Source organism: Apis florea, unplaced genomic scaffold, assembly GCF_048593485.1.
Source record: "Apis florea isolate Af1SG1 unplaced genomic scaffold, ASM4859348v1 contig_3195_pilon, whole genome shotgun sequence".
In the NCBI taxonomy this organism is placed as follows: Eukaryota; Metazoa; Arthropoda; class Insecta; order Hymenoptera; family Apidae; genus Apis; species Apis florea.
Genome location: NW_028256722.1, coordinates 619,205 through 646,467, shown reverse-complemented (window position 1 = coordinate 646,467; position 27,263 = coordinate 619,205). Strand labels below are relative to the sequence as shown.

Sequence of the window (27,263 nt, the reverse complement as noted above, 5' to 3'; positions counted from 1 at the left end):
TTAATTTATTTTAAAAATTGAAGATATAGAAGAAATCTAACCAGAATGATGAAAAAAATTCTTTTGTTAAAGCATTAAGAGAAGCTATAGAATCATTTTTGTTTGTGATATAAAAATGAAATAATTTAACAAAATATACGGCAAATAGTGATATTCGATGATGACCGTGATTTTGATTACGAATCAAATCATAATTTAAAAAAATTAAAATTTGTTATGTAGTGTTATATTTTATATTATATTTAAAAATATTTTTAAAAAATTTATATTCTTATATCATTAAAATTTTACTAAATTAATGTAATTCATTTAAAGATTAAATATGTAATAATTTAAGGAAAAAAAATTATTAATAAAGAAACATAATATGTATATAAATATTATATATATATAAATAATATATTAAAATATATATATATATATCTTTATCATTTATGTTAAATATTAAATTTTAATTCATTGTAGTATATATTTTTAAATTTTCGCGGTAAGGCATAATTTTCTTAAAACATATCCGGTAAATCTTTGTCATGGAGAAGGAAGAACTTCCTCTTTCTTCTAGATTGCACCCGTGTAATCTTTGCCAAGGTAAAAGAATTTTTCTTTATTTTTTATATAATAAAATAATAGATTATTTATTTCTTATATAAAAATAATTTCATAATAATATTATTTGCATTACTTCATATTAATAAAATATAAATGATATATTTAAGAGAAAATAAATATGGTTATAATCAAATTTTTATAATCACATGGTTATAATCAATTTTTTAACTTGCAATTATTTTTATATTTATAATTTATAAGTTTGAATATAGTATTAATAAATATTAATTTGAATTTGAATAAATTTAAATTAATTTATATATTTTTAAATATCATATATAATAATAAAATAATCGTATATTATCACATAAATCAATTCAAATATGAAATTAACATTGTACGTATGTACATAATTTTTCTAAGTAATATTTGTATTTTTACATAATTTCAAATATAAATATATATATATTAATAATTGTAATAAAATTTTAAAATTGAGTAATATTGAAATAAAATGTCTGATAAATTGAAAATCGGACAAAAGCAGAACCAATCTCTGCAGATCAAAAGATTGTAAAGTATATGTATTATCTAATTTTAATTTTTATTAAGAATCTTATAATAATAATAATAATGATGAATTATATTTTAATAAATTATTTTCAGTCCTTAAATTAATAAAATATCCCTATACACATTAAGATGGGTAGGGAGGACAAGGCAACATGGAAATCCAATTATTTTACAAAACTTGTCGTAAGTATTTTTAATATTACTTTAATATAATAATATTACTAATATTTAATATAGATAGATATTTTAATTGAAATATTTATAATTCATTATATATTTATATTTATATTACATATATTTTTTATATAGCAACTATTGGATGATTATCCTAAATGTTTCATTGTGGGTGCAGACAATGTTGGTTCTAAACAAATGCAACAAATCCGTATGTCTCTTCGTGGAAATGCAGTGGTATTAATGGGAAAAAATACTATGATGAGAAAAGCAATTCGTGGTCATATTGAGCGTAATGCAGCACTTGAGAAACTTCTTCCACATATTCGTGGAAATGTTGGTTTTGTTTTTACCCGTGGAGATTTAATTGAAGTGAGAGACAAACTCTTAGAAAATAAAGTCAGAGCACCAGCTAGAGCAGGTGCCATTGCACCATTGAGCGTAATTATTCCTGCTCAAAATACTGGTCTTGGTCCTGAAAAAACCTCATTCTTTCAAGCTTTGAGTATTCCAACTAAAATTTCTAAGGGTACTATTGAAATTATTGTAAGCATATGATTGAATTTTTATATTTAATTACAGTCGAATCTCAAAAAAAATACAGTCAAAATCTTCGAATTATAATATAGATATTAAAACAATTTTTTTAATAAGAAAAATCTAATAAATAAAAACAGAGATGCATAATTTTTAATATTGCATAAGTTTTAATATTTTTCTATTTACAAGAGTTAAAGGAAAGAAAAATTCACAAATATATTTTATTTCTGTATAATTGAAACAATTGTCATATTGTTATTGAAAAAAAAAGAATAGTAATTTAATAGAATGGTTAATAATAATAGGTTATAATATATAATTATGAGAGGTGTGAGAATCTAAAAGTTTTTTAACTTATTCGATGTTCGGAATTAATCGAATTCCGAAAGTATCTCATAATTTTATTATCATTAAAAATATCAGAATGTTGAGGAATTGAATTGTTTTAGTAATACACTTGCTCACAAAATTAAAAGAATAGTTTTGAAATCAGAAATTTTGATAATTTCGAATTACGAGATGTTTTCATAATTCGATCATGAAATGAATTCAAATCCGGTTGATTTTCAGGTTTCCGCATGTCTTTAATAACTATTTATAGTTATAGAATATATATTTATAATTATAGAATGAAGTTTTAGAATAATAATAATAAAAATTTGAAATTTTAAAATCGAATTATAAAAATAAAATGTTTCTCAACATATATTAAATAATTTGACTCATAAAGTTTATATTTTGATAAGAAATTTCTTTAATAAATTAAAAAAGAACAAAATTATAATCTTACTGAGACTCGACTTTATATTTTATATTTTTTATATTTAAGTATTTTTAATATAAGTATATAAATTAATATATTTTTATGTAAAAAAAATTTATTTTATTATATTTTAGAACGATGTACATATTTTAAAACCAGGTGATAAAGTAGGTGCATCTGAAGCTACTCTTTTAAACATGTTGAATATTTCTCCATTTTCATATGGTTTACTTGTTGAACAAGTTTATGATTCTGGTACTATTTTTGCACCTGAAATTTTGGATATTAAACCAGAAGATTTATGTGAAAAATTTATGGCTGGAGTAGCAAATTTAGCTGCAGTTTGCTTAGCTATTGGTTATCCAACAATAGCTAGTGCACCTCACAGTATTGCAAATGGATTCAAGAATTTATTGGCAATAGCTGCTGTTACTGATATTGAATTCCCAGAAGCAACTACAATTAAAGAATATATTAAAGTATGTAATATTTTTTTTAGTCATTTAATGTATGTACAAACTTTTATAAACATTAATATGATGAATGCTCTATCTAACAATCTTATATAATTAGTGTCAGAGCTAGAAATAGCGGAACCCACTGGCACTGTAAGATTTTTGTTGAAAAATGCGTAAAGCGCAGTCTGATAAAAAAAAAAGATATATAGTTTAATCATATAAAATAATTTGAAATTTAATATTAATATGATATTTTTCTAGGATCCAAGTAAATTTGCAGCTACTGTTTCTGTTGCTGCACCAGTTGTGTCTTCTACAGAAACACCTGCTGCAGAAAAGAAAGAAGAAAAGAAAGAAGAATCTGAATCAGAAGATGAAGATATGGGATTCGGTTTATTTGATTAAAATATAAATATACATACATATGTATATGTTTTATGATATGGCTAAATTCATAATTATTTAAATTTTTAAAATATAAAATATTGTAATAAAACATGATTTATAATATATATTGGTCCATTTTATCATTCCTTTTATTTGACTTTTTATATATAATTCTGTGTATTTATTTTTATTTATCGATAAAAATAAATATTATATTATCAAATCAATACTTGATATTAATTATTATTAATCTAAAAAAATTAAAAATTGTTGAAATGTATATCGAAATTTATTTTATTATGCTAAAAAGTGTAATATATATTTCATTTATAGAAATAATTAATAAATAGTTATAATATTTTTATAATAAATAATTTTAAATACATTATTAAATATCTATTTAAAAAGAATTTATAGTATGTACGCAATAATTATATTGTAAATATTATATAGTAATTATTGTACATATAGATCTGAAATAAATTGTACTTTTATGACGAATTTCAAATGTAATATATAGTATTATATAATATGATAATACTTTTAAAAAAAAATTTTTTTTCAAATTAAATTCATTTTATTTATTGCATAATACTAAACAATTATTTTAATTATTATAAATTATTTAAAATATTTATAATTTATAAATTTATTATCCTATTTTTTATTATTTATAATATACATAAATAACCATAAATCATAAATAAATTTAACAACAAGTTCTTATATTACTTGGCTATTAAATTTGTTCTATATTTTAAGGGTTAATCTTTTTAATTATATATATGAATCATCTGAACTGACCAGCAAAATGTTTATAATGATATTAATCAATTAATAAAAGATAAGATAATCTAAGATTATATAAAAAAATTATACGATTATTTTTATCAAATCAGAAATAAAATAATATTAAACTGATATTTCCAAGTATTTCTAGTTACAACGTTCTGGTAGGAGAGCATGATTACCTTGTAGTTAAGTATATATCATTGAAGTGACGGGACATTCGTAAAATACTGTAGTTAATCTACAAAGCATCAATAGTGTTATACTTATCTTATCGAATTTTCATGGTTTTCTGAGTGTGAAGTAAAATTATATCTCGGTATATCTCGGTACAAATCGGTTTGAATCGATCTTCCGCGAAATTTTGTTTTGAGTGTCAAATTTTGAAAAAAAATTAATATTAATTAACCTGTATAGATATGGGATTATTATCCGAAGGAAGTCCTTTAACCTGGGAAGAAACAAAAAATCTTGCTGATCATGTTCGAAAACATGGGATTATTCAGTTTATTAATTTATACAAAAGACTTAGAGATCGACAAGGTGATATACTCAAATGGGGCGATGAGGTAATATTTATTTTGTAACTTCTATATTTTATTTGAGATTTGTAAACATAAATCGTAATTTCATATATTAATTAATATATATTATTTTTTTCTATATTATTTTCATAATTTAAAGAATAATTTAAATTTAAAATATTATGCAGTATTAATTTTTAATATATATTAATTTAAAGAAAAAAAACTAATTTTATGGATAAATTTTTATTTTTAATTTAACATAATAACATTAATTATTAATATTCTAAATTCAATTATAATTTTCAAAAATTAAATTTAAATTTTATTTTATTTGTTATTTATATTATTTTTATTTGGATTTTACTTGGATTTTTATATTATATATTATAACTGAAATATTAATAATTGAAAAGAAACAATAAATAAATGATGCAATCAATTCTAATTATTAAACTATTACAAGATGTGATCTTGACTTTTTTTCAATTAGATCTGAGTTAATATTTTTTGCTGCAACTATGTAATTTATTAATATCATTCAGATAAAACAAAATCAATATATTTTCTTATTTACTATTGTAATTTTAATATTTAGAAAATTTTAACATTTATAATAAAGAAAATCTTTTAAATAGGTTGAATACATGCTTATTAAATTTGATGATGAAGCAAAAATTGCAAAGCTTAGTTTAAGAGCTGCAGAAATATTAAAAACTTTGAACGAAAAAGAATATAATGATCCAGTGTAAGTATTTCATGTTTTTTTCTTTTAAACAAGAGTTTAAATTTATATTATTTATAAATATTGTACATTAAATATATATTTTATTGATTCTTTATATAATAATATTTTATTATTTAATATAATATTATATATGTATAATTATATAATGATTATATAATTTTAATAATTATAAAATAATAAAAAATAATATTTATTTATTTCATAGTAATATTAAATCATTATGGAGACCTGAATATGGTGCTTATATGCTAGAAGGAACACCAGGGAAACCATATGGTGGTTTATTAGTTCATTTTAATATTGTTGAAGCCAACATGAAATATAGAAGACAAGAAGCTTCAAAATTACTGGGACCTAATGAAGTTTTAATGTCTTTAACTAACTTTCCTAGGTATGTAAACTTTTTGATATTTTTAATATTAAATATTTCTATATTATTATTATATACTAATATTAAATACTCTATCATAATTTATTATACTTGATAAAAAGAATTATTAATTTATATATTCTCTTACAGAACAGGAGCATATGATTTCACAGATCCTCCTACACATCCAACTCCAAATTCAGGATCATCAAAAAGTTTGTTTTTTCCGGATGAAGCTATATATCCTGGTCATCCACGATTTAAAACTTTGACAAGAAATATAAGGAAACGACGCGGAGAAAAAGTAGCTATAAACATTCCTAGTATGTATTTATTGTATAATATATATATATATGTTTTTTTTATAAATAAAATAATTTAACAAATAGTATTTTTTTGCAGTTTATAAAGATAAAAATGTTCCAAATCCATTTAAAGAAGATCTTGGTTCTTTAATTGAAGATGAATCTAATTGTGCAGCTAAAGAAGATCATATTTATATGGATGCTATGGGTTTTGGAATGGGATGTTGTTGTTTACAACTTACTTTCCAGGCTTGCAATATAGAAGAAGCAAGAACTTTATATGATCAATTAACACCTTTATGTCCAATAATGGTCAGTAATATGTAAATAATAATTATGTTTTCATAAATTCTGAAGACATGAAGTTAGCATATTCTTTCGCACATACGTTACAGAACATTTGTTTAAAATTCGACAGTTGGCTGTAACTGCTGCTAGTCCATTTTATCGAGGATATATAAGCGATGTTGATTGTCGATGGAATGTGATATCTTGCTCTGTAGACTGCAGAACACAAGAAGAACGTGGACTAAAACCTTTAAAAGAAAACAAATTTAGAATTAATAAATCTAGATATGATTCCATTGATTCATATCTTAGTGTACAAGGAGAAAAATATAACGATGTTCCCTTAATTTATGACGATGAAGTATATAAACAACTTTTAGATAATGGAATTGATAAATTACTTGCGCAACATATCGCTCATTTATTCATCAGAGATACCGTATCTTTATTTTCTGAAAAAGTGCATCAAAATGATTTGGAGGATACTGATCATTTTGAAGTAATTATTATTATTAATTAATTTTAATAATAAAAATTTAATTTTATTTGATTACAACTACTATTTATAAAATTTCAGAATATACAATCAACCAATTGGCAAACAATGCGATTTAAACCACCACCACCAAATTCATCTATAGGATGGCGTGTTGAATTTCGTCCATGCGAAGTTCAAATTACAGATTTTGAAAATGCTGCAATAGTTTGTTTTATTGTTCTTCTTACAAGAGTTATTTTAAGTTATAAATTAAATCTGCTCATACCAATTAGTAAAGTTGATAAAAATATGGCTCGAGCACAAAAGAGAAATGCTGTTACAGCAGAAAAATTTTGGTTTCGAAAAGATATTACATCAGATATAAAAAAACAAGATGATGGACAAACAGAATATACAGAATTTACTATTAATGAAATTATCAATGGGAAGGTATTAACATTTTTTCATTAATTTTTTCATTTTTTTCAAATAATATTAACAAAAGTTAAAAATGCTCTATAATAATATTTTATAACAGGATGGTGTTTTTCCTGGTTTAATACCTTTAGTAAATTCATATTTAGCCAGTATGGATGTAGATGCTGATACGCATTGTACTGTACAAGCATATATGAAATTAATACAAAAAAGATCTTCTGGAGAGTTATTAACAACTGCTGCATGGTTAAGGAAGGAAGTCCTTTCGCATCCAGAATATAAGTACGTATTTTTGTATTTCTAAATATAGAAATTTTTATTGTATTTTTAATCTTATATTGCATTAATATAGATACGATTCCGTAATAACACAACGTATCAACTATGACTTATTAAAAAAAATACAAAAAATAGTATCTAATGAAATATCATGTCCAGAATTACTCGGGACGTGTATATCATCTAAAACTAATGAAACTATACCTGCAGCAGTTGCAAAAGCAGAAAAAGTTCCAATGTGAATTATTGTTGTTAATGGTAATGGTTTAAATATACTTAAATATATGTGTGTGTGTATATATATATATTATATATATATATATACACATATATATAAATAGATATATGATGACTTAAATAGACTACAATTATTTTAAATTTAATTTTCGTTTATTTTACTACACTTCAAATGTTCTTGTACGTACTTAAAATAATATATATTTACATATAATGATTTAATGATTTTTAAAAACAATAACATTCCATAAAATAATGTTATTCTTAATACATAAAGAAATATATACATTTGTAAAAAATACCAGTTTTTTTATAGAAGGAATTATTATGATATAAATATAAATTATAATGTTTATATAATTAAATATAAATAATAATTACTAAAAATATATATCAATTCAGAAAATATACAAACTATATATATATATATATATATATATATGTAGTTGTATATATATATAGTTATTTTGAGATCAAATACTTCATTGTAATTATGAACACATTTTTTTAATAACTTATAACAAAATGCTTTTGTGATTATTTACAATGCTATCGTTGTTTTATGATAAAATACTATATTGTTTATTTTTAATGATAAATATTATAAATGTTATTCAAAAGTTTAACTTTTTATTATGTTATTGTGAACAATATTTAAATTTAATAGTGTTAACATCTGTATTTAAAAAAAAAATATATGTTTATAAATTTTTACTTATTTTATATATATATCTATTTGTTTTTTTTGTTGTTCTCCTAAAGTGAATGTCTTATATGATACATAAGTATTCCATAAGATAGCTACTGATTGTACTAATAGAACTTGATATTGTAAAGGTATAAAATAAAAGTTAATTAGTTGTATTATAGGCCAAATCTGAAAAAAAAAGAATCATACATTTTTTACAGAATTTATTAAATGTACAGGGTGTTAATATATTCGTGGAACATCTTTCATATAAATTAAATTTTAATTGGATAAAATAAATAACTGGAATTGAGCAATTTGACTTAAAAGTTGCCTAATATAAATCTATTTTATAAGTAATATAAAAATTGTTAAAAATCTTATTATTAATCTTTACTGAAAATATATTTATTTTTAGAAAACATAATAAAAAAAATTATATTCAATTAATTTTTATAAAAATTTTAAATATTAATCTAAAATTGAAGTAATATTGAATTGATTAATATTTTCAAAATAAATATTACATTGATGCAATATTGATATAATTAAAATGTTAAATTACAAGCATTTAAGTTTGCATTAAGTGAAGCGAGACAGAAACAGAATGAAACAGCAGACTAATAAAAAAAGCTATTTCTCTCTATCTTTGTTTCATTTCATTTAAATGTAAATATAAATTGCTTATAAGTTATTAATTTATTTATTAAATCTGAATTGATATTTTTATATATTAATTTTTTATTTGTTCTGACCTTTAAAATTGACTCTTCAAAAAATGTCACATTAATATATTAACATTTTATATATAATTTTAGAATTTATTGTAAAATTATTATATTACTTTATAATTATTGAGTAAAATATCTAGATATTCATTAGATAATTTCGTTTTTATTTGTTCAAAATCTTTTCCTTGTAAAAGACCAACAGTTGTTAGCACAATTCCTAAACCTGCAGGTGCAAAAATTAATTGATCACAAGCTACTTTCTTTAATACTGCAAGTCCAGTCTTTGAGCCAATATATTTATCTAATATTCCATACCAGGTTCTTGTTACAGGTCCCTGTCATATCCATTAAATGAAATTTATTTTATAAAATGTTACATAATTTATTTATTTTTTATATAATTTATATAATTAATTAATTACTTTATTATTTATTTAATTACGCTATAAAGAATTTAATCATATTTAATTATTAAATTATTTAATTATTATTAAATTTTAATAAATAAGTATACTATTAATTAAATATATTAATAAATTAATATTATAAATATTATAATTAAATGTTAAGTGCTTTTAAGCATTTTTGAATCAAATTGACTTACAGTAATAAAAAATCCTATACTTCCAAATTGAGCTGTTCTTAGAAAATCTAATTCCTTAAATTTTTTTCGTTCAATAAAATTTTGTGCAATTTGATCTCCCAATGCCATTAATATACCTGTTAATTTGATACCATGAATAATTAATATGTTCAATGATAAAATAATTTTTAATATTTTAGAAATGCAGGATAGTTTTTACCTGCTTGTGTTGCTTGAACAATTATTGGGTATCTTGTTACTACTCTTCGACATACTTTGATAATACCCCACATATAGATAATGCCATTATTATTTCATTTATAAATTATCACAATTTTAATGACTATTTAATAAATTAACATGTATTTTAATTTATTAATTCTATCTTTATTTAATTTAATATTATGTATATAAACTTTACATACATATTTATGTCATTTCTTAGATTTTTTATATTAACAATAAATGTATTTTAATATATTTAAATATAATATATTAAATATATTTAAATTATGTCAAGATATTTGATAATATCAAATGTGATAATATTTAGCAATATAAAACATGTAGATTATTAGATTTGTAATGAATTTTAATTTATGAAATAATTATTAAGTATATTATTATACATATATATACACACATATATATCTCATATCTATTTAATATAATGTTACTTGTTAGAAAATTATTAAAAAAATAATGTCTTCATATATCAGTAAATTTATTTTAAATATTATGAAATATTTTATGAAAACATTGATTTATATTCTTGAAAGCTTTATATATAGCCTACCTGAGGCCATGATGAAAATAAATTCGGACTAACAATATCAGAATTCTCACCTCGATGTAATTAATCAAATTACTAAAAATAGCGTGAGATTTATATTGTTTTTCAATTTTATGTTATCAATGTTTATTTTTAAATATGTATGTTGTCATGGCGAATTGAACATACAAGATATAAAATAATTTTTTTATTATTCAATGCAGTATACGTAATCAGTATTTATTTTTTATATTTCTATAGATAATATGATTATATATATTTATAATTTTAGAAAAATGTTATATTGTTAAAATGTTATTAGATTTCTCATTTATTTTAATATTGAAATAGAATTCCCGCTTCGAATAAATTTGACAGTGTTACCAAATTCTATAATATTCTACTATGATTTATAAGTAGATTTTATTATATAGTTGTTAAATAAACTTTATATCAATACAGTTGGCTATACTGTTAAATTGACAGTCTGATTAAGAAATGGTTGTAAAGTAAAGATGGCAGTAAGGGGTGATGCACAAATTATCCTCTTCGTTATTTTGTGTATTTTCTTATTAAAATCGTGTAATGGAGCCGCGACAGATATTGAATTAGATGCAAAAGCACAGCTATTGCATAGACTTGATAGTTTAAATCTTTTATTATACACATTTTTATTGATATTAACTGTTTTAACAATATGGACATTTAAACATCGTCGCCTTAGGTTCCTCCATGAAACTGGTCTAGCTGTCATTTATGGTAAGTCGTCTGCTATACTGCTACTGTTTACAATCGTAATTATAATACAAATTATGTAAATTTTAATTTTAATTTTTATTTAAATTTATTTAACATTTTTTTATGCATTTTTTTATTATGTATAGTATATACTTTTTTATTTTAGATTTATATTCTTCTATAAATATATATATAATATATAGTTACAAATAATATTAAATATTTTTGTTATACATATTACATAAAAATATTTTCAAATAAATTGACTTATTTATACTTATATATCAGAAATATATATTTACTTAATTATAATTAAATTCATTGCATATAATTCTAAATTGATTATTAAAAATTATTAAAAAGAATAAATGATAAGTAATAATTATTAAATATTTATTATCAATTTTCTATATTAATATTTATTTGATTTTTTTTTATTAACAAAGATATTTTTACATTATAAAATTGATATATAATCTTTTTATGTGTAAATAACTTTTTTTATATAAAAAATAAAGATTTAGTAGTTTAAAAAAAGAATAATTTTTTATTATTTGAAATATTGATTACCAATTATTAATAATTAAGTTTTAATTATAATAATTTCATGAAAGTTATATATATTAAATATTTTAAAATAATATTAATTTATTATGAATTTATTATTATATATACATGTGTATTTGTTATGTCATATACATATCTTTTTAGGATTAATTATAGGAGCAATAATACGTTATGGATTTACAACAAGTAGTACTATTCTTCATATGCCTGTTGTACCAGACAACAGCAGTAAATATAACCAATCAGTTCCTCCTGATACATTATGGTTACGTTTTCCAGAAGATAAAGGAGGTGGTAATATTATTAAAAATAAGACATTTGCCTATTTATTCAGAGGAGAGATTTATAAACAAGATAATGAAATAGATTTGAAGGTATTATTTAATTCAATTATTTATAATCTATTTTTTAATAATATATTAGAACTATTAAAGAATTAAATATTGTATTTATTATATATTATATTATTATATAAATTATGTATTTCATTAAATTATAATTAAATTGAATACTAGAAAAAAATAATTAATATTATAATTATAATTTAATAGGCCACCTTTGATTCTGAAATATTTTTTAACATTATTTTGCCACCAATCATTTTTCATGCTGGGTATAGTTTGAAACGTGTAAGTAGCAAATTTTAATTATTTATATTTATATTTATCATTATTATTTAATATTATTAATTTTATATTTTATTTCAGAAATATTTCTTTAGAAATTTAGGAGCAATTCTTATGTATGCTTTAATTGGGACATCTATATCAGCTTTTGTTATTGGGTATGTTTTTCATTATAATGAGAAATATATATATAATTAATAAATAGATATATATTTTCTTGTCATAATAACAAGTTTATTTACATCTTTTGAAGTTTTTATATGAAACATTTCTTATGATTAATTTTACGTTCATAGGTCATTTAGATTGAATATATCTGTTGTTTTGTTCATTAACTATAGATAAAGAAAAAATTTCTTTTTAATATAATGTTATATTTTTTTAATCATACATTTCTTATGTATATATTATTCTTTTTTTTTTCAGAGCTTTGATGTATGCTTTTGTACAATTAATACCACATCTCTCTGCTTCATTTACATTTTTGGATACTTTATATTTTGGTGCATTAATATCTCCCACAGATCCATTGACAATAATTTCGATTTTTAATGATTTACATGTAGATGTAAATTTATATGCTTTAGTATTTGGAGAAAGTGTATTAAATGATGCAGTTGCAATTGTACTTAGTGGGTATGTATATAAGAATATTAAAAATATCTGCAAAAAGTTTTGATCAAATATACATATAAATTATATATTTATATATATTATTTATATATATATATTTCAGTTCCATACAAAATTATGGAGAACGTTACCAATCAGGTTCAGGTGGATTTGAAACTGTAGCATTTTTCCAAGCATTTGGTGATTTTGTTGGAATATTTAGTTTATCTTTATTTATTGGTGCTACTATGGGTTGTATTACTGCTTTGTTAACTAAATTTACTAGAGTCCGAGATTTTCCTCTTTTGGAATCAGCATTATTTGTTTTAATGTCTTATAGTACTTTCTTAATTGCTGAAGCATCTGATCTTACAGGTAATGTTTTATAATTTTATGTGCATTAAACTTATCATTTTTAGTACTAAATTTTTATATGTAATTATTTGTATACAGGTGTAGTTGCAGTCTTATTTTGTGGTATTTGTCAAGCACATTATACATATAATAATTTAAGTCCAGATTCGCGTCAACGGACAAAACAATTATTTGAACTTTTAAATTTTTTAGCAGAAAACTTTATATTTAGTTATATTGGTGTTTCAATGTTCACTTTCCCAAAACATCATTTTGATCCAGGATTTATTTTTGCAGGATTCGTATCCTTATTTTGTAAATATTAATTTTAAGTTAATATTTCATAATATATAAATACTCTTTATGATCCTTAATTACTTTATTATAGTTATGTGCATTATTAGGTCGCGCAGCTAATGTATATCCATTATCTTTTATATTAAATTTGGCACGAAAACCAAAAATATCGTTAAATTATCAACATATGTTATTTTTTGCTGGTTTACGCGGAGCTATGAGTTTCGCTCTAGCGATTAGAAATACTGTATCTGATGCTCGACAAGCAATGTTAACAACAACGAGTTTAATTGTAATTCTAACAGTTATTTTTCAAGGTGGTGCAACAACCCAATTTTTGAGCTGGTTTAATATACCGTAAGTATAAAAGATTTCTGTTACTATAATCATAAGCTTTTTTATTTTATTGAAACAAATCATTTTTTTTAGAGTTGGAGTAGATGAAGAAATAGAAGGATTGTCACATAATGGAATGCGCAGTGTAAGTATTATATTTTTATTTTTAATTATTATTATTGATTTTTTCATTTCACAAAAGTATAAATAATACAAAATTTCATTTGCACTAACATATTTAGTGAAGAATAAGATTTCTATTATTATTACTTTTGATATAAAAAATATAGTAATATTTACTATAATATAATTTATATTTTATATTATTAATATTTACTTTAATAGAATGCAATTTTTTGTTATTTTTATAATTTTTATATTTTTTAAAGTAAATTTATTTTTTATAAATAATAAATTTATGTACATATATTATAAGAATAAGTTACAAAAATATCCAATTTCTTAATATGTATATATATATATATATATATATATATATATATATATATAAAGTATAAATAAATTTTTATTAATTTGTTATATAAGAAAATATAAAATCAAACATCAAAAGTCGTCAGAAGCAAAATTTTAATAAGATTATTTTAAATTTGATTATCTTTTAAAATTATCTTTTAGATTTTATTAGATATTATTGTTATCAGAAAGCATCTCTTTAGGAATTATATATATAACAATTTAAACCATAAACTGATTGATTATGTCAATCTTTAAAATTAAAAATTTAAATTTTAATTATTTATTTAGCTATGAAAAAATTTTAATATTTTAAGATTAAGATTTGAATATATTCAAATTTTAATATATTTAAATAAATATATTTAAATAAATTAAAGAACATTTAGTAAAATGTAAATAAAAATTCTACATTTAATAGAAATAATAGACATTTTATTAATTATTGATCTTTTTAAACCATCTATGTATAATACAACATATAATCATTTAATGATATATTTATAATAAATATACTTATAATAATTGTTTAATAGATATAATCTAAATTGTTCAACAAAATAGTATTTCTCTAGAAAAATTTAAATGCAAATATATTTGTGCATGAATGCTTTTTATATTATTATCCTTCATCCTCAAATTACTGGTATATGCACTTTTAATATCATACACTCTTATCATAATTTCTAAAAATTTTATTTATTTCTTAATAAATATACAAAAAGATTATATTTACAAATGTTTGTTTTTTAAATTCCATTTAAATAACATAGTATTTCTGCACAAAGATTATTAAAAACATATGTAGCTTGCACTAGAATTTAACATTTTATAAAATTTTATAAAAGCATGTCTAATTACATGTAATAAAATTGATAAAAAGGCTTAATTAATCTAAATAATTGCGCTTAATAATTAATATAAAAAAAATATTGGAATTTAACATACTAATGTTAATAGTCTGGTGGCGAAGGTGGCTTTGGAGATCTGGACATACGTAGGGAGAGAAGTCCGCCGGTATGTTTTTTCATTAAAAATTGAGTTATGTTATTTATGTAATTACAAATAATTCATGCATTTAATGAATTCCTATGTTTATTAAATTGAAATTAATTTGATCCTAATTTTTTGTAGCATTTAATATTTTCTTATAATATTATCTTTGTAACAATAAATAATTAGTTTTATGCATAAGTAGTATTATATATGAGTTGCTTTCTGTCACTATCTGTCATTAATAGAGAATTAATGATATTTTGAAATAGGGATTTAATAAAAATTATCTTATTAAAATATTTGCAATGACTACTATATTTTGTTAAATGAATATTATTAAAATATTCATTATTCATTAAATAATAAGATAAAAGTAATAAGATAATGTGTAATAAAATAAATATGATAAATATAATATGAAATAAATCAGATATTATTATTTTAATAATATCAAATCATATTATAAATACATTAATATCTGCATATATTGATTCTTTTTTTGAAAGTAGAATTTAGTTTCATAAAATATAGAAATTATTATTTTATTTTAAAAATAAAAAGAAACTTCATTTCATATTATGTTTAATTATTAGATCCATATATTATAAATAATATTATTAATAAATTTATATATGCTTATGTTTATATTTAAAAAAAATTAAAAATTTAACTTATTTTTATATAAGAAAATTAATTATAATATAATTGCTATAATATGTTTGGCTTTTTATATATAAAAATTATAATTTCAATTTCATTAAAATGTTTGATTTACTAATTGCATGAGCTTAAATATTTCTTTTTGTATTATTTTTGTTATCCATTCTGTATGTTGATGATTAGTAGTGTATATGTTTATATCTATTTATATTCATTAACAAGATATAAATAAACATTAACAAGATATATAAATATAAAATGAACAATCAAGCATGTTTTTTAATACTATAAAAAAATTTATAAATACTATCAAAAATCTTCAATATTTAAAATTATATATTAATTATATTAAAAATTATATAATTATGAATTATATATGTTATTTAATCATTTTTATATATTTCAAACTTATTTAGTAATTGAATTAGTAAATTACTTTTATTTTATTTAAATATTTTTCATGAATGTAATTTTTAACTTAATTTTTAATTAAGTTTGAAAAAATATCATTATCATACAGGATGGATGATTAAAATATTCTTCACATTTCACAGTATAATTCTATGCAGGATGGATCATTACCAAGCAGTGGCATAAAACCTAATGAAAAAGCATTACTTGCCAGAATCTGGGGTGATTTTGACACACGCTACATGAAACCACTTTTAACTCACTCCAGACCTACATTACTGGAAACATTGCCAGTTTGTTGTACACCTTTAGCCAGAATTCTTACAACAACGCAACAAATGACACAGGTATAACATATAATTTTAGAAATTTTTTTACTATAGAATTGTTAGATATTTTATTTCAAGATTTTATTTTAGGATGAAGCTGTTAGAAAAGCAGATTCAGATTCAGATTTTTGTCTTGAAGATCGTGAACTGGAGCGACGAAGGACTAGTGTCCAACCGGTGAGTTTTCATCAACCTAATCTCAATTACACTATTAATCCGTGCTATCAGCCTAACAGCACAGATGCAACTAATCCAGATGAACCTTATGTAATTCTTAATTTACACAGAAGGTAGAAGTACTGGATTTGATTTAAAATATTGAAATCTTGTATAAAAATTATGTGTGAAAATAATTCTTACATTATGGTATAAATGAGTTTATCATTTATATCTAATTTTCATGTAATTATATTTTAAATATTGTTTCAAGTTATATCATTACTTAAAAACACTTGTACAACATAGCCTTTCCATTTTATATGAAAATTATATGAATTATATTTTTAGTATTAAATGTAATATATATTCCTATTTAATATCTTAAAATTTTATTATTAGTAATTTTATAAATTATACTTATATTAATTATATTTTCTTATATATAATAAGAATTGCTTATATCAAAATCTTTCATATAAAATGTATAGAATATGCATGAAATACTTATTTTTTTTCATTATAGATGTGCAATGATACACATTTGAATTATTAAATAATATAATATTAAATAATATTTAAATTTATTTATTGAAATTATTTATATATAGTACTATATAAGTATATTTACTCAATTGTAATCTTAATATAAAAAAAATATTGTGTATCATTGTCATATTTAGGTTTATGGGTTATTAACAATACTAATAATTTTTACAATGACAAGAAATCAATCATAAAATATATTAAAATTGAAATTTTATTATAAGCATGAATCTATATGTATTATCTTACTAAAATTATTTTACAGATGCAGTAAATGTATTCTAGTCATTAATTACTTGTAAGAAATTTGTGAAGAATTAATGAGTTTATTTCAAAGATTTATTTGAAATCAAAATGTGCCCTAATATTATAATTTAATATTCCTTATCCACATAACAGATTAAATATTAAAAAGATTATTTTATTTCTTTTTTAAATAATTTTTTTTATTCGAAAATTATGTTTAATGTCTAATATTAAAAAATTTCTAAATATTTATGATATATATATTTTTGTTAAATTAATGTAAGTGTTAAAAATTTGTTTTTTCTTTTAATGAAATATATATATATATATAATTGAGTAAATATATATATATATTTTTTTTTTCTTTTTTATAATTTAGAGTAATTTTTTTAGTCTACATTTGATCGCGCTCTTACCAATTTTTTTAGAGAAAAAGAAATGATGATGATGATGAGGACCTAAGAATCATTGGAATGGAAGGATTTATTCCGTTAAGAACATTGTAACGAGACAGAAGCCATTGAAAATAATATTTTGAGAAGATTATTTTTAAATGCTTTATATATTATATTTAGGAGTAGGATTAAATATTAAAAATAATTATATATTTTGTATATAAAATTTTTTAATAATAGTTATAATTTCTTTATATCAATAGTAAACAAGTTAATAGTAAATATTTCTCAATTTTTTACAATTTTAAAAAAAATTTATTTTTTCATTTAAAAAATTTGATGTACAGTGTTTATTTTTTAATAATTATTTATTATTTGAAAATGAATTTTCATATTTATAGTTTCTATATTTGTGTTAATTTTAAATTATTTATTTTAAATATATTTTTTTCTTTTATAAATATTAGATATAATATTATCTGTGCTTTATTTCTTGTCTTCTTAATATTATAGTGCAATATAAATATATTTTAATATAAATATAAATTATGAAAATCAAAAGACATGTAGTACATAATAGCGGGTTTTGAAAATGTACATATTGTGATTTTTTTGAAAGTATTAATATAATATAAAAAAAATAATTATAACAATAATAAAAACTTTAATAGAATTTTGATCTATATAAAGATTTATATAAAATTATTATCATTTTTAAATATATTGTTTTGAATTGAACATTAAACATAATTTTCAGTGTTTAATTAATTGTTCTTAAATTTTTGAATCTTTTTAAATCTCATTTTATCTCAACAACATTATTAATATTAAAAGATTTCTGATAAATATTATGCAGTATAATTTCTGTAATTTTTTTTTTATATTAATTATATTTTATTTATTCATTGTTATATTGGAGAAGGATCTTCTTTTCATTTATCTTTTAATGAATGTTATTGCATGTAATCTGAGAAACCAAATTACTTTTCAGACATCAATTTTTCATGTCAAAAATGCCATTTAAAAATTGCCGCTTGCACACTACTTATGCTATTAGTAACAAATAATTTCTGCAAAAAAAATAATCTTTTATATCTGCTTTCTATACATTGTATATGAATATTTTTCACTATATAATTATATTAAATATATTTATTTTTAATTGTTAGTGTAAATTTTGCTACATAGCACTTGCATCTAATAATAGTGCACATTACTTAATTTCATTTAATGTAATTTGTTAATATCATCAAAAGAAAATAAAATGTATAAGTGTTTTGCAATTTTATATATTTTATATTTAGAAAATTTAAAAAAATTATGGTATAGTATTATCAAATCATATATTTTTAAAAATGTTATATTATTGTGCAATCGGCAAATAATTTATTTTGATAATAACAAATATGTAATTATGTTAATATATAATTTATATTTTTCTAGAAAATATTTTTGTTCTGTGTAAATTAACGTTTCTTATTATATAATATTTTTTGTACACTTATTTTTACTTTTTTCAATTTTTTATTTTATTGTAGCATATATTGCTTATTTATATTTGGTTTCTCCACAGACACATGTAAGGAGCTCTCAAACAGAACATGTTTATAAAAAATAAATCTAATATGATTTATTAAATTGTATAAATTTTTGGGATTTTTTCTGCAATTCTTTTAAATACAAATTAATATTCTTCTTATTCAATATACCATAAATATTTAACATCAATATGTTACTTCATCCAAATTCTAATTCAGTATGTTTCATTTTTAACATTCTCTAATTTTGTTATCATACAGATAAATTTTAATTTCTTCAAGTAATATAAAACATGTATATGATATTGTAATCAACATCTCAGATAATATTTAGTATGAAAATTATGATATAGATATGTGCGTATGCAATGTTGGTGTCAAATATTATTAATGTACTATAGTTTCTATAAATGTTGATTATATTTTAGTAGTATTTATTTTCTTCAATATTTTGGATAATAAAAGACATTGACTACAAAAGATTAAATGTAAGTATTGTATAAAGAATAAATAATAAGGAAAAGGCAAAAAATTATAATATATTTGTTTAATTTACATTTATATTTTTTGCATATATTTTTTAACTTATAATGAGTTTATGAAAATGAATCACTTTAATTTTAGATTGCAAATATATATATATATATATATATATATATATATATATATATATATATATATATATAATATAATATAATAATCCTTCTCCTTATTTAATAATCTATTTATTCTAATTATGGTACTTGCATAAAATAGATTCTATTTTAAATGTTAATTTAAACCTGTATATATTACTGATTTTGTTATAATTTTTACTAAGAATCTTTACACACATAAAATCAATAATTGTATTTAATATACTAAATAATGTGTAAGAATCTAGAGATGGATTCTTCATATATTTAATACTTTGTGGGGCAGCTGGGAACTGTGATGGGAGAAGTTAGTCCGGGACCACTACCATTGCACACACGCGTCGCCTTGCCAGGTTTGGTCGGCAAACATTTATAGAGACTAATTGATATTGGTAAATAAACTTACCTTTTTATGTATAATATTATATGTGCAACTAATAAATGTATTTATTTGTAAAGCTTAGAAAATCTGTGCAAAAATTATTACATTTAATATTATCTATCTATCATAAATACAATTTGAAGCTTTTCTATTATATGCACTTATTTAATTAATATAAATTATAAAAATTAATTAAACATAAATATATTATTGTAATACAATTTATATCACTCTCATTTTATAATATGTATGTATGATTATATTATTGTCTTTTAAATGTCATAAATTCCAAATTAATATATATATAAAAAATATATATATTATATTATATTATAGTATTACACATTACATTTATTGGTTGTACTAAATTTAATCAAGCTTTATTATGTAAAATAAAAATAATTATTAGTTATATAAAAATCAATAAATATAAATTATGCTTTTCTCTTGACATATATATAATTTGTAATTCAATGAAAGTCCTGTTTTATAAAGATTATCAAATATTATAGAAAAAATTTATCTTTAAACATTATTGAATTAATATAATATATAATAATAATATATCAATTTATACTTGCATTATGCATTCAAATATAATATGTAATTCATGATGAAATATAATAAAAGAAAAAGAAAAAAAATAATTATATAATTATATTTTGTTAGAAATTTATATTTCTAAAACTATATTAAATAGAACTTGTTTTAGAAAATTTTTAAATTAATACTATGACAATAATTGGTTTTAATTCTTACATTGAAAAAAATAATATTTAAATTTTATGGATTTTAATATCATATATATTATATCTTAATATCATATATATATAATTATATTTGGATTTTAACAATAATATAAATTTTATATAATTTCAAATTATTATATTTGAATGTATTCTGTAATAATTTAAAGTTATATTTAATATAATTGTTTGAATAAAAAACTTGTGTTCAGCAAATTGATTTTGCTGGCATATACAATCATATTTACACTTAAGATACAGGATATTTATGATAAAACACATAAATATATGTAATTTACATATATTTTAATTTATAATTTTGTGTATTAAAAAATTATTACATACAGAAATTATAACCAGTGCCAAAAGTTTACAAAAATTACAAGATAAATTATAAAATTCTTTTGTGAAAATGATTGTATAAGAAATTTTAATATATTTTAAATAACATATGATATTGATTTCAACAAAAAAAAAATATATATATATATATATTTAATTATAATATATATATATATATATATATATATATATATATATATATATATATATATATTATAAGAAATAAATAAGATTATGAGAATATGAGAAATAAATAAAATAACATTTTCTATAAAATGTACTCCAATTGTTTTTTAAAATGATAATTACAAATTTTATATGTTTATTATATTTTTAGAAAATATTTACTTATAATTTACTTATATATCAATTACATTAAATGTACATAATGTACAATTCAAATATAATTTACCAGCACCATTTAAAACATAAAATACAAGAATAAAAATATATGAAATTTTATTTTAAATGTTGGCTGTGAATACTTGACAGAAATATTTGAATATGTAGTTTACATTTTAAAATAAATATTGCAAAATACAGTAAGAAGTTATATTTATAATATGTTATTTTTTTTACAATTAATATGTTTTTAAATTAATAACTTATTTTAATTATAAATGAATTATGCTAACTTATAATATCAAATAAGGAATAAAATTTTAGCATATAATATTTAAAATTATCTTTTTCTATATATTTGTGAATTGAACAATATGTAATAATCATTGCAATGTATACATATATATAAAATAATAATATTGTGATACTATGTACACTTATAGTGTTTTAATAAAGTATTTGTAAAAACAAAATGAAAATATATCAAATTTAATTAAATGTAAATTTATGTACATTAAAAATATGTCTAAATATATATATATATTAATATTAATATAATATAATATATAATTATTATATTATATAATTATTTGATTTTTAATAATTCTTTTCATATCATTAGTGACAACAAACATTGGTCCATGACCTGGTATTATAAAATTTGCCAAATTAATTATATAAGATCGCATGTGTGATTGAACTTTTTGTAATTCTTTAGTTCCTAATTCCTTCCAAATGAATGGATTTAGTATATCTTCTTCTTTTTCGAATAAATCACCTATAAAATTTATAACAATGTGGAAATATATATATAAATTATTTATAATCATATTATATTATTTTTAAAAAATAAACCTGTAATAGCAAAACATGTAGGTTTTTCAGAAACTGTAGTTTCAACTAAAACTGTAACATCATCCATTGTATGACCAGGAGTTGCTATAACTTTAACTTCTGGACAAATTTGATATCCTATATATATATATATAATTATAATTTTTATATATTTAATTTTATGCATTTATATAATTTTATTAATATATTAGAAAAATTTTACCATTTTTTAAATCTTTATCGAAAAATAATTCTCCACGATGTACACATGTTCCTATTATATGTTCTGCATTTATAAAAAGATTATTGTTTCCTATATGATCAGCATGGCTATGAGTACAAACAACATAATCAATTTTATCAGGTGTAATATTATGTTTAGTAAGTGCTGAAATAAATTTTTTTATTTAAGTATTTATCATTAAATTGCAAATATAAAAATAAAATAAACAATAATACCTTGTATTATTTTTTCTCGATCCCAAGCTGTCATAGTATCAACAATAATATTCTTGGATGCCTTTATTAATGTACAAGTACAATTTGCTTTCATTGTTCCATCGTCAAGTTTTATAGAGTAACCATCAAATAATACAATTACTTTGCACATTTTTGAAATTAAAATTAAAAAACTTATTTTTTTTAGAATTATATATTATAATGTATATTACATGCTTCGTGTGAATAGATTTATTTCATTTATTATAACAGAAATGCGATAAACACTTGAGAAATATTGCATGAGCATATAGTATATTTAAATTAGCATAGTAACATAGAGGTTATGTATATACCGAATTAAAATATTCGTGATCGCATTTGTATTAAATAAAAGATTAATGAATAGACAAAATTTAAAATGAAATTGGTAATTATAAATAATATTTTATTATAATGTAATTATTTAATATTAATGTAATATATTAATATAATTAAATATTAAATATAATTAATATAAATAATTTTTAATTAATAAAATCATTAAAATAATTTTAGTTTTTAACATTATTCATAATAATTATATTTTAAATATGTTTATACTTATAGTATTGCTTATCAAGTGAACCAACAAAACCATGTTTGGTATTAAGTTTCAAAGGAATTACATTAATGTTAGATTGTGGTTTAAATATGCAGTCTATATTACATTTTATGCCAATGCCTATGGTTCCTAGTATTAAATTTAATTCTTTGCCTTTGTGGCTTCCACGTGATAATCATCAAGATTGGCAAATAGAAGGGGTTTGCATAATCATATATTTCTTTTAAAATTATATATTTCGCATATAAACTTATATTTATGTTAGACATTCAATCTTTTAGGAATTAAAAGAATGTTGTGGTAGAGTATTTGTAGATTCAACACCTGAATTTTCTCCACCTTTAGAAAAAATAATAGACTTTTCAGAAATTGATGCCATTTTAATATCAAATTACACTTGTATGTTGGCTCTACCATTTATAACAGAAGATACTGGCTTCAAAGGTATTATTTATGCTACAGAACCAACATTACAAATTGGACGATTTTTTATGGAAGAATTAGTAGAATTTATTGAACAAACTCCTAAAGCTATATTAGCTAAACATTGGAAGGAAATGCTACATGTATTACCTTCTCCTTTAGCTGATGCTCTTAAACCAAAATCTTGGAAACACATATATTCAATGTCAGCAGTTAATACTGCTTTATCTTATATTCAAACAGTTGGATATGATCAAAAATTGGTAAGTTAGCATAATGTTATTTTAAATTTTTTTATATTTTTTTTATTTCTCATAGGACATATATGGTGCATTAACAGTTACTCCTATAAGTTCTGGGTATTGCTTGGGTAGCAGTAATTGGTTAATTTCATGTGACCATGAAAAGGTTGCATTTGTAAGTGGATCTTCAACATTGACAACACATCCACGTCCTATGGAACAAGCTACTTTAAAACATGCTAATATGTTAATATTAACAGGTTTAACTCAAACACCTACTGCCAATCCAGATACTATGCTTGGAGAACTCTGCATGACTGTTGGTAGAATAAAATTATTTTATTTAATATTAATGATATTAATAATCAATTAAACTTAATATAAATAATTTAATATTTATATTTATATTAAAATTTTATAGCAATGACACTCAGAACTGGAGGATGTGTTCTAATACCATGTTATCCATCTGGAGTTGTATATGATTTATTTGAATGTCTCAGTACTCATTTGGATAAATCTGGTTTTGCACAAGTTCCATTATTTTTTATATCGCCAGTAGCTGAAACTTCTTTAGCATATTCAAATATTTTAGCTGAATGGTATGCTTTATATATTTATGAGTATTGTAAAACTATTTAGATCATATTAAAACTATTAAATTCATATTTTATATTTATTATAGGTTATCAACAAATAAACAAAATAAAGTTTATCTTCCCGAAGAACCATTTCCACATGCTTTTCTTGTTAAAAATGCCAGATTAAAACATTTTACATCTACATATGCTGAAGGTTTTAGTTCTGATTATAGACAACCTTGTGTTGTTTTCTGTGGACATCCCAGTCTTAGATTTGGAGATGCAGTTCATTTTGTTCAATTATGGGGCAATAATCCACAACATACTATAATTTTTACAGGTATGTCATATTATTGCATAATGCATTGCAAAGTGATAAATTTATTATACGTAATTTATAAATTTTATATAATTTTAATAATATAAAAAATAATTCTTTCAGAACCAGATTTTCCATATTTAGATGCTTTAGCACCATTTCAACCATTAGCTATGAAAGCAGTGCATTGTCCAATTGATACATCTCTTAATTTTACTCAAGCTAATAAATTAATTAGAGATTTAAAGCCAGAACATTTAGTTATACCTGAATGTTATACACAACCACCAATAACTGCACCACATAGAACAGATCTTGTCATAGAACCTGTAGGAGTAAGTATATATAATGTCAAATTAGATACAGATTATTCTGATTATGAAATATTAACATATTCATAACATTCATAACATTTATTTTATATTTAAGGAAAAACCTTTAATTACTTTTAAACGAGGTGAAGTTATAAAATTGCCTTTAAAAAGAAAAAAGGGACGAGTATTTATTGAACCAGAACTAGCAGGAAATATAATTCCTAATGAAATTCGACCTGGTTTAAGTCTTGCTTCTGTTACTGGTGAATTGGAAGTTAAAGATAATGTATATACAATAAAAGTATGTATTTTTAAATATTTTAGAAATATATATTTTTAAAAATATATTTTATTAATTAAGAATTATATTTCTAGAGTATTGAAGATAGACCTAGTGGAAAACGTAAAGCACCTTCTGGTTCACCTGCACCAATCAAAGAAGAAGTTCTTAAAGAAAGAAAACATGAATATGGTAATCTGGATCCACAAGAACTATTACAGAAGCTTAATCAAGAAGGCATTCAAGGAGCCAAATTACAACATAGTCCAACTGCTACCAGTATTCATTTAGTAAGATACTTATAAGTTACAAAAAATAATTTTTTATTTAAATATAAAATTCATATTTTTTATTGCTTATATTTATAGCAAGATGAAGATACCTTGATTCAAATTGGAGATAATTCAACACATATTTTTTGTAATGGTGATCAAAAAATTAGAAGACGATTAAGAACTATTATTATGCAATGTCTTAAAAGATTTTAAAAAATTTTTTAAAATAAATAATATTATATTATAATTATTTTATATAATTTTATTTTTATAATTATAATTATATTTTTGTAATTAACTTTTTTTGTTTATATAGGATACAAAAGAATAAGTATTTTTGATCAATCATAAATAACATATTTGTCAATATGTATTGTTTTCTATATATATAGAATATAAAACTTAATATATTATAATCTTATCATTTTCATCAAGAAAAGAATTTATGGCGGTAAAATTCTTCTATTTTTCACAAGTCAAAATTTCAAGTTATAATATTTTGTAACAAAGTAAGTATTACATCTTATTAGTATTACATATTACATGTATAT

General features: G+C 20.3%; 6 protein-coding genes and 1 long non-coding RNA gene across 21 annotated transcripts; 4 read left to right on the top strand and 3 right to left on the bottom strand.

Annotated features, from left to right (window-relative positions):
• The first annotated feature begins 1,219 nt into the window (after nt 1-1,219).
• RpLP0 (ribosomal protein LP0) lies at nt 1,220-3,569 on the top strand. Of its 2 annotated transcripts, none has more exons than XM_086910689.1 (4): nt 1,220-1,305; nt 1,475-1,842; nt 2,734-3,078; nt 3,319-3,569. In XM_086910689.1, exons 1-4 carry the CDS (start codon nt 1,275-1,277, stop codon nt 3,460-3,462), a joined length of 888 nt encoding a protein of 295 aa, XP_086766815.1. In that variant the 5' UTR covers nt 1,220-1,274; the 3' UTR covers nt 3,463-3,569. The 2 variants fall into 2 exon arrangements, with proteins under 2 accessions (XP_086766815.1, XP_003695681.1); XM_003695633.4 differs by having other exon boundaries at nt 1,432-1,842.
• LOC147657292 (uncharacterized) lies at nt 2,697-4,621 on the bottom strand. Its single transcript, XR_015292711.1, has 2 exons — nt 4,416-4,621; nt 2,697-3,695 (listed from the first exon to the last, which is right to left on the bottom strand). It is a non-coding gene; the product is annotated as an uncharacterized LOC147657292 (long non-coding RNA).
• Gclc (glutamate--cysteine ligase) lies at nt 4,408-8,629 on the top strand. Of its 2 annotated transcripts, XM_012489285.3 has the most exons (10): nt 4,431-4,562; nt 4,651-4,802; nt 5,396-5,505; nt 5,711-5,896; nt 6,026-6,198; nt 6,278-6,492; nt 6,599-6,967; nt 7,046-7,396; nt 7,485-7,666; nt 7,737-8,629. In XM_012489285.3, exons 2-10 carry the CDS (start codon nt 4,653-4,655, stop codon nt 7,903-7,905), a joined length of 1,905 nt encoding a protein of 634 aa, XP_012344739.1. In that variant the 5' UTR covers nt 4,431-4,562; nt 4,651-4,652; the 3' UTR covers nt 7,906-8,629. The 2 variants fall into 2 exon arrangements, with proteins under 2 accessions (XP_003695679.1, XP_012344739.1); XM_003695631.4 differs by having other exon boundaries at nt 4,408-4,802.
• Nucleotides 8,439-11,037, bottom strand: Mpv17 (Mitochondrial inner membrane protein MPV17). Of its 3 annotated transcripts, none has more exons than XM_086910693.1 (5): nt 10,749-11,037; nt 10,123-10,176; nt 9,924-10,039; nt 9,433-9,654; nt 8,439-8,777 (listed from the first exon to the last, which is right to left on the bottom strand). In XM_086910693.1, the coding sequence occupies exons 3-5, from the start codon at nt 10,029-10,031 to the stop codon at nt 8,616-8,618; spliced, it is 492 nt and encodes a 163-aa protein (XP_086766819.1). In that variant the 5' UTR covers nt 10,032-10,039; nt 10,123-10,176; nt 10,749-11,037; the 3' UTR covers nt 8,439-8,615. The 3 variants fall into 3 exon arrangements, with proteins under 3 accessions (XP_086766819.1, XP_086766818.1, XP_012344743.1); XM_086910692.1 differs by having other exon boundaries at nt 10,123-10,245; nt 10,699-10,847; XM_012489289.3 differs by lacking the exon at nt 10,749-11,037 and having other exon boundaries at nt 10,123-10,551.
• Nhe3 (Na[+]/H[+] hydrogen exchanger 3) lies at nt 10,803-21,429 on the top strand. Of its 11 annotated transcripts, none has more exons than XM_086910681.1 (13): nt 10,803-11,433; nt 12,124-12,353; nt 12,531-12,608; nt 12,687-12,763; nt 13,032-13,241; nt 13,342-13,592; nt 13,671-13,873; nt 13,960-14,225; nt 14,298-14,349; nt 15,639-15,695; nt 16,904-17,092; nt 17,165-17,251; nt 20,877-21,429. In XM_086910681.1, the coding sequence occupies exons 1-13, from the start codon at nt 11,190-11,192 to the stop codon at nt 20,964-20,966; spliced, it is 2,034 nt and encodes a 677-aa protein (XP_086766807.1). In that variant the 5' UTR covers nt 10,803-11,189; the 3' UTR covers nt 20,967-21,429. The 11 variants fall into 11 exon arrangements, with proteins under 11 accessions (XP_086766807.1, XP_086766806.1, XP_086766809.1 ...); XM_086910680.1 differs by having other exon boundaries at nt 16,889-17,092; XM_086910683.1 differs by lacking the exon at nt 20,877-21,429 and adding an exon at nt 19,991-20,435.
• Nucleotides 21,430-22,502: 1,073 nt separating this feature from the next.
• LOC100863734 (metallo-beta-lactamase domain-containing protein 1) lies at nt 22,503-23,989 on the bottom strand. Its single transcript, XM_003695646.4, has 4 exons — nt 23,696-23,989; nt 23,460-23,624; nt 23,258-23,374; nt 22,503-23,180 (listed from the first exon to the last, which is right to left on the bottom strand). The coding sequence occupies exons 1-4, from the start codon at nt 23,844-23,846 to the stop codon at nt 22,981-22,983; spliced, it is 633 nt and encodes a 210-aa protein (XP_003695694.1). The 5' UTR covers nt 23,847-23,989; the 3' UTR covers nt 22,503-22,980.
• IntS9 (integrator complex subunit 9) lies at nt 23,811-27,128 on the top strand. The gene is made up of 10 exons (XM_003695627.4): nt 23,811-24,104; nt 24,284-24,478; nt 24,560-24,964; nt 25,020-25,266; nt 25,365-25,545; nt 25,629-25,864; nt 25,967-26,178; nt 26,273-26,458; nt 26,533-26,727; nt 26,806-27,128. The coding sequence occupies exons 1-10, from the start codon at nt 24,096-24,098 to the stop codon at nt 26,923-26,925; spliced, it is 1,986 nt and encodes a 661-aa protein (XP_003695675.1). The 5' UTR covers nt 23,811-24,095; the 3' UTR covers nt 26,926-27,128.
• The last annotated feature ends 135 nt before the right edge of the window (nt 27,129-27,263 follow it).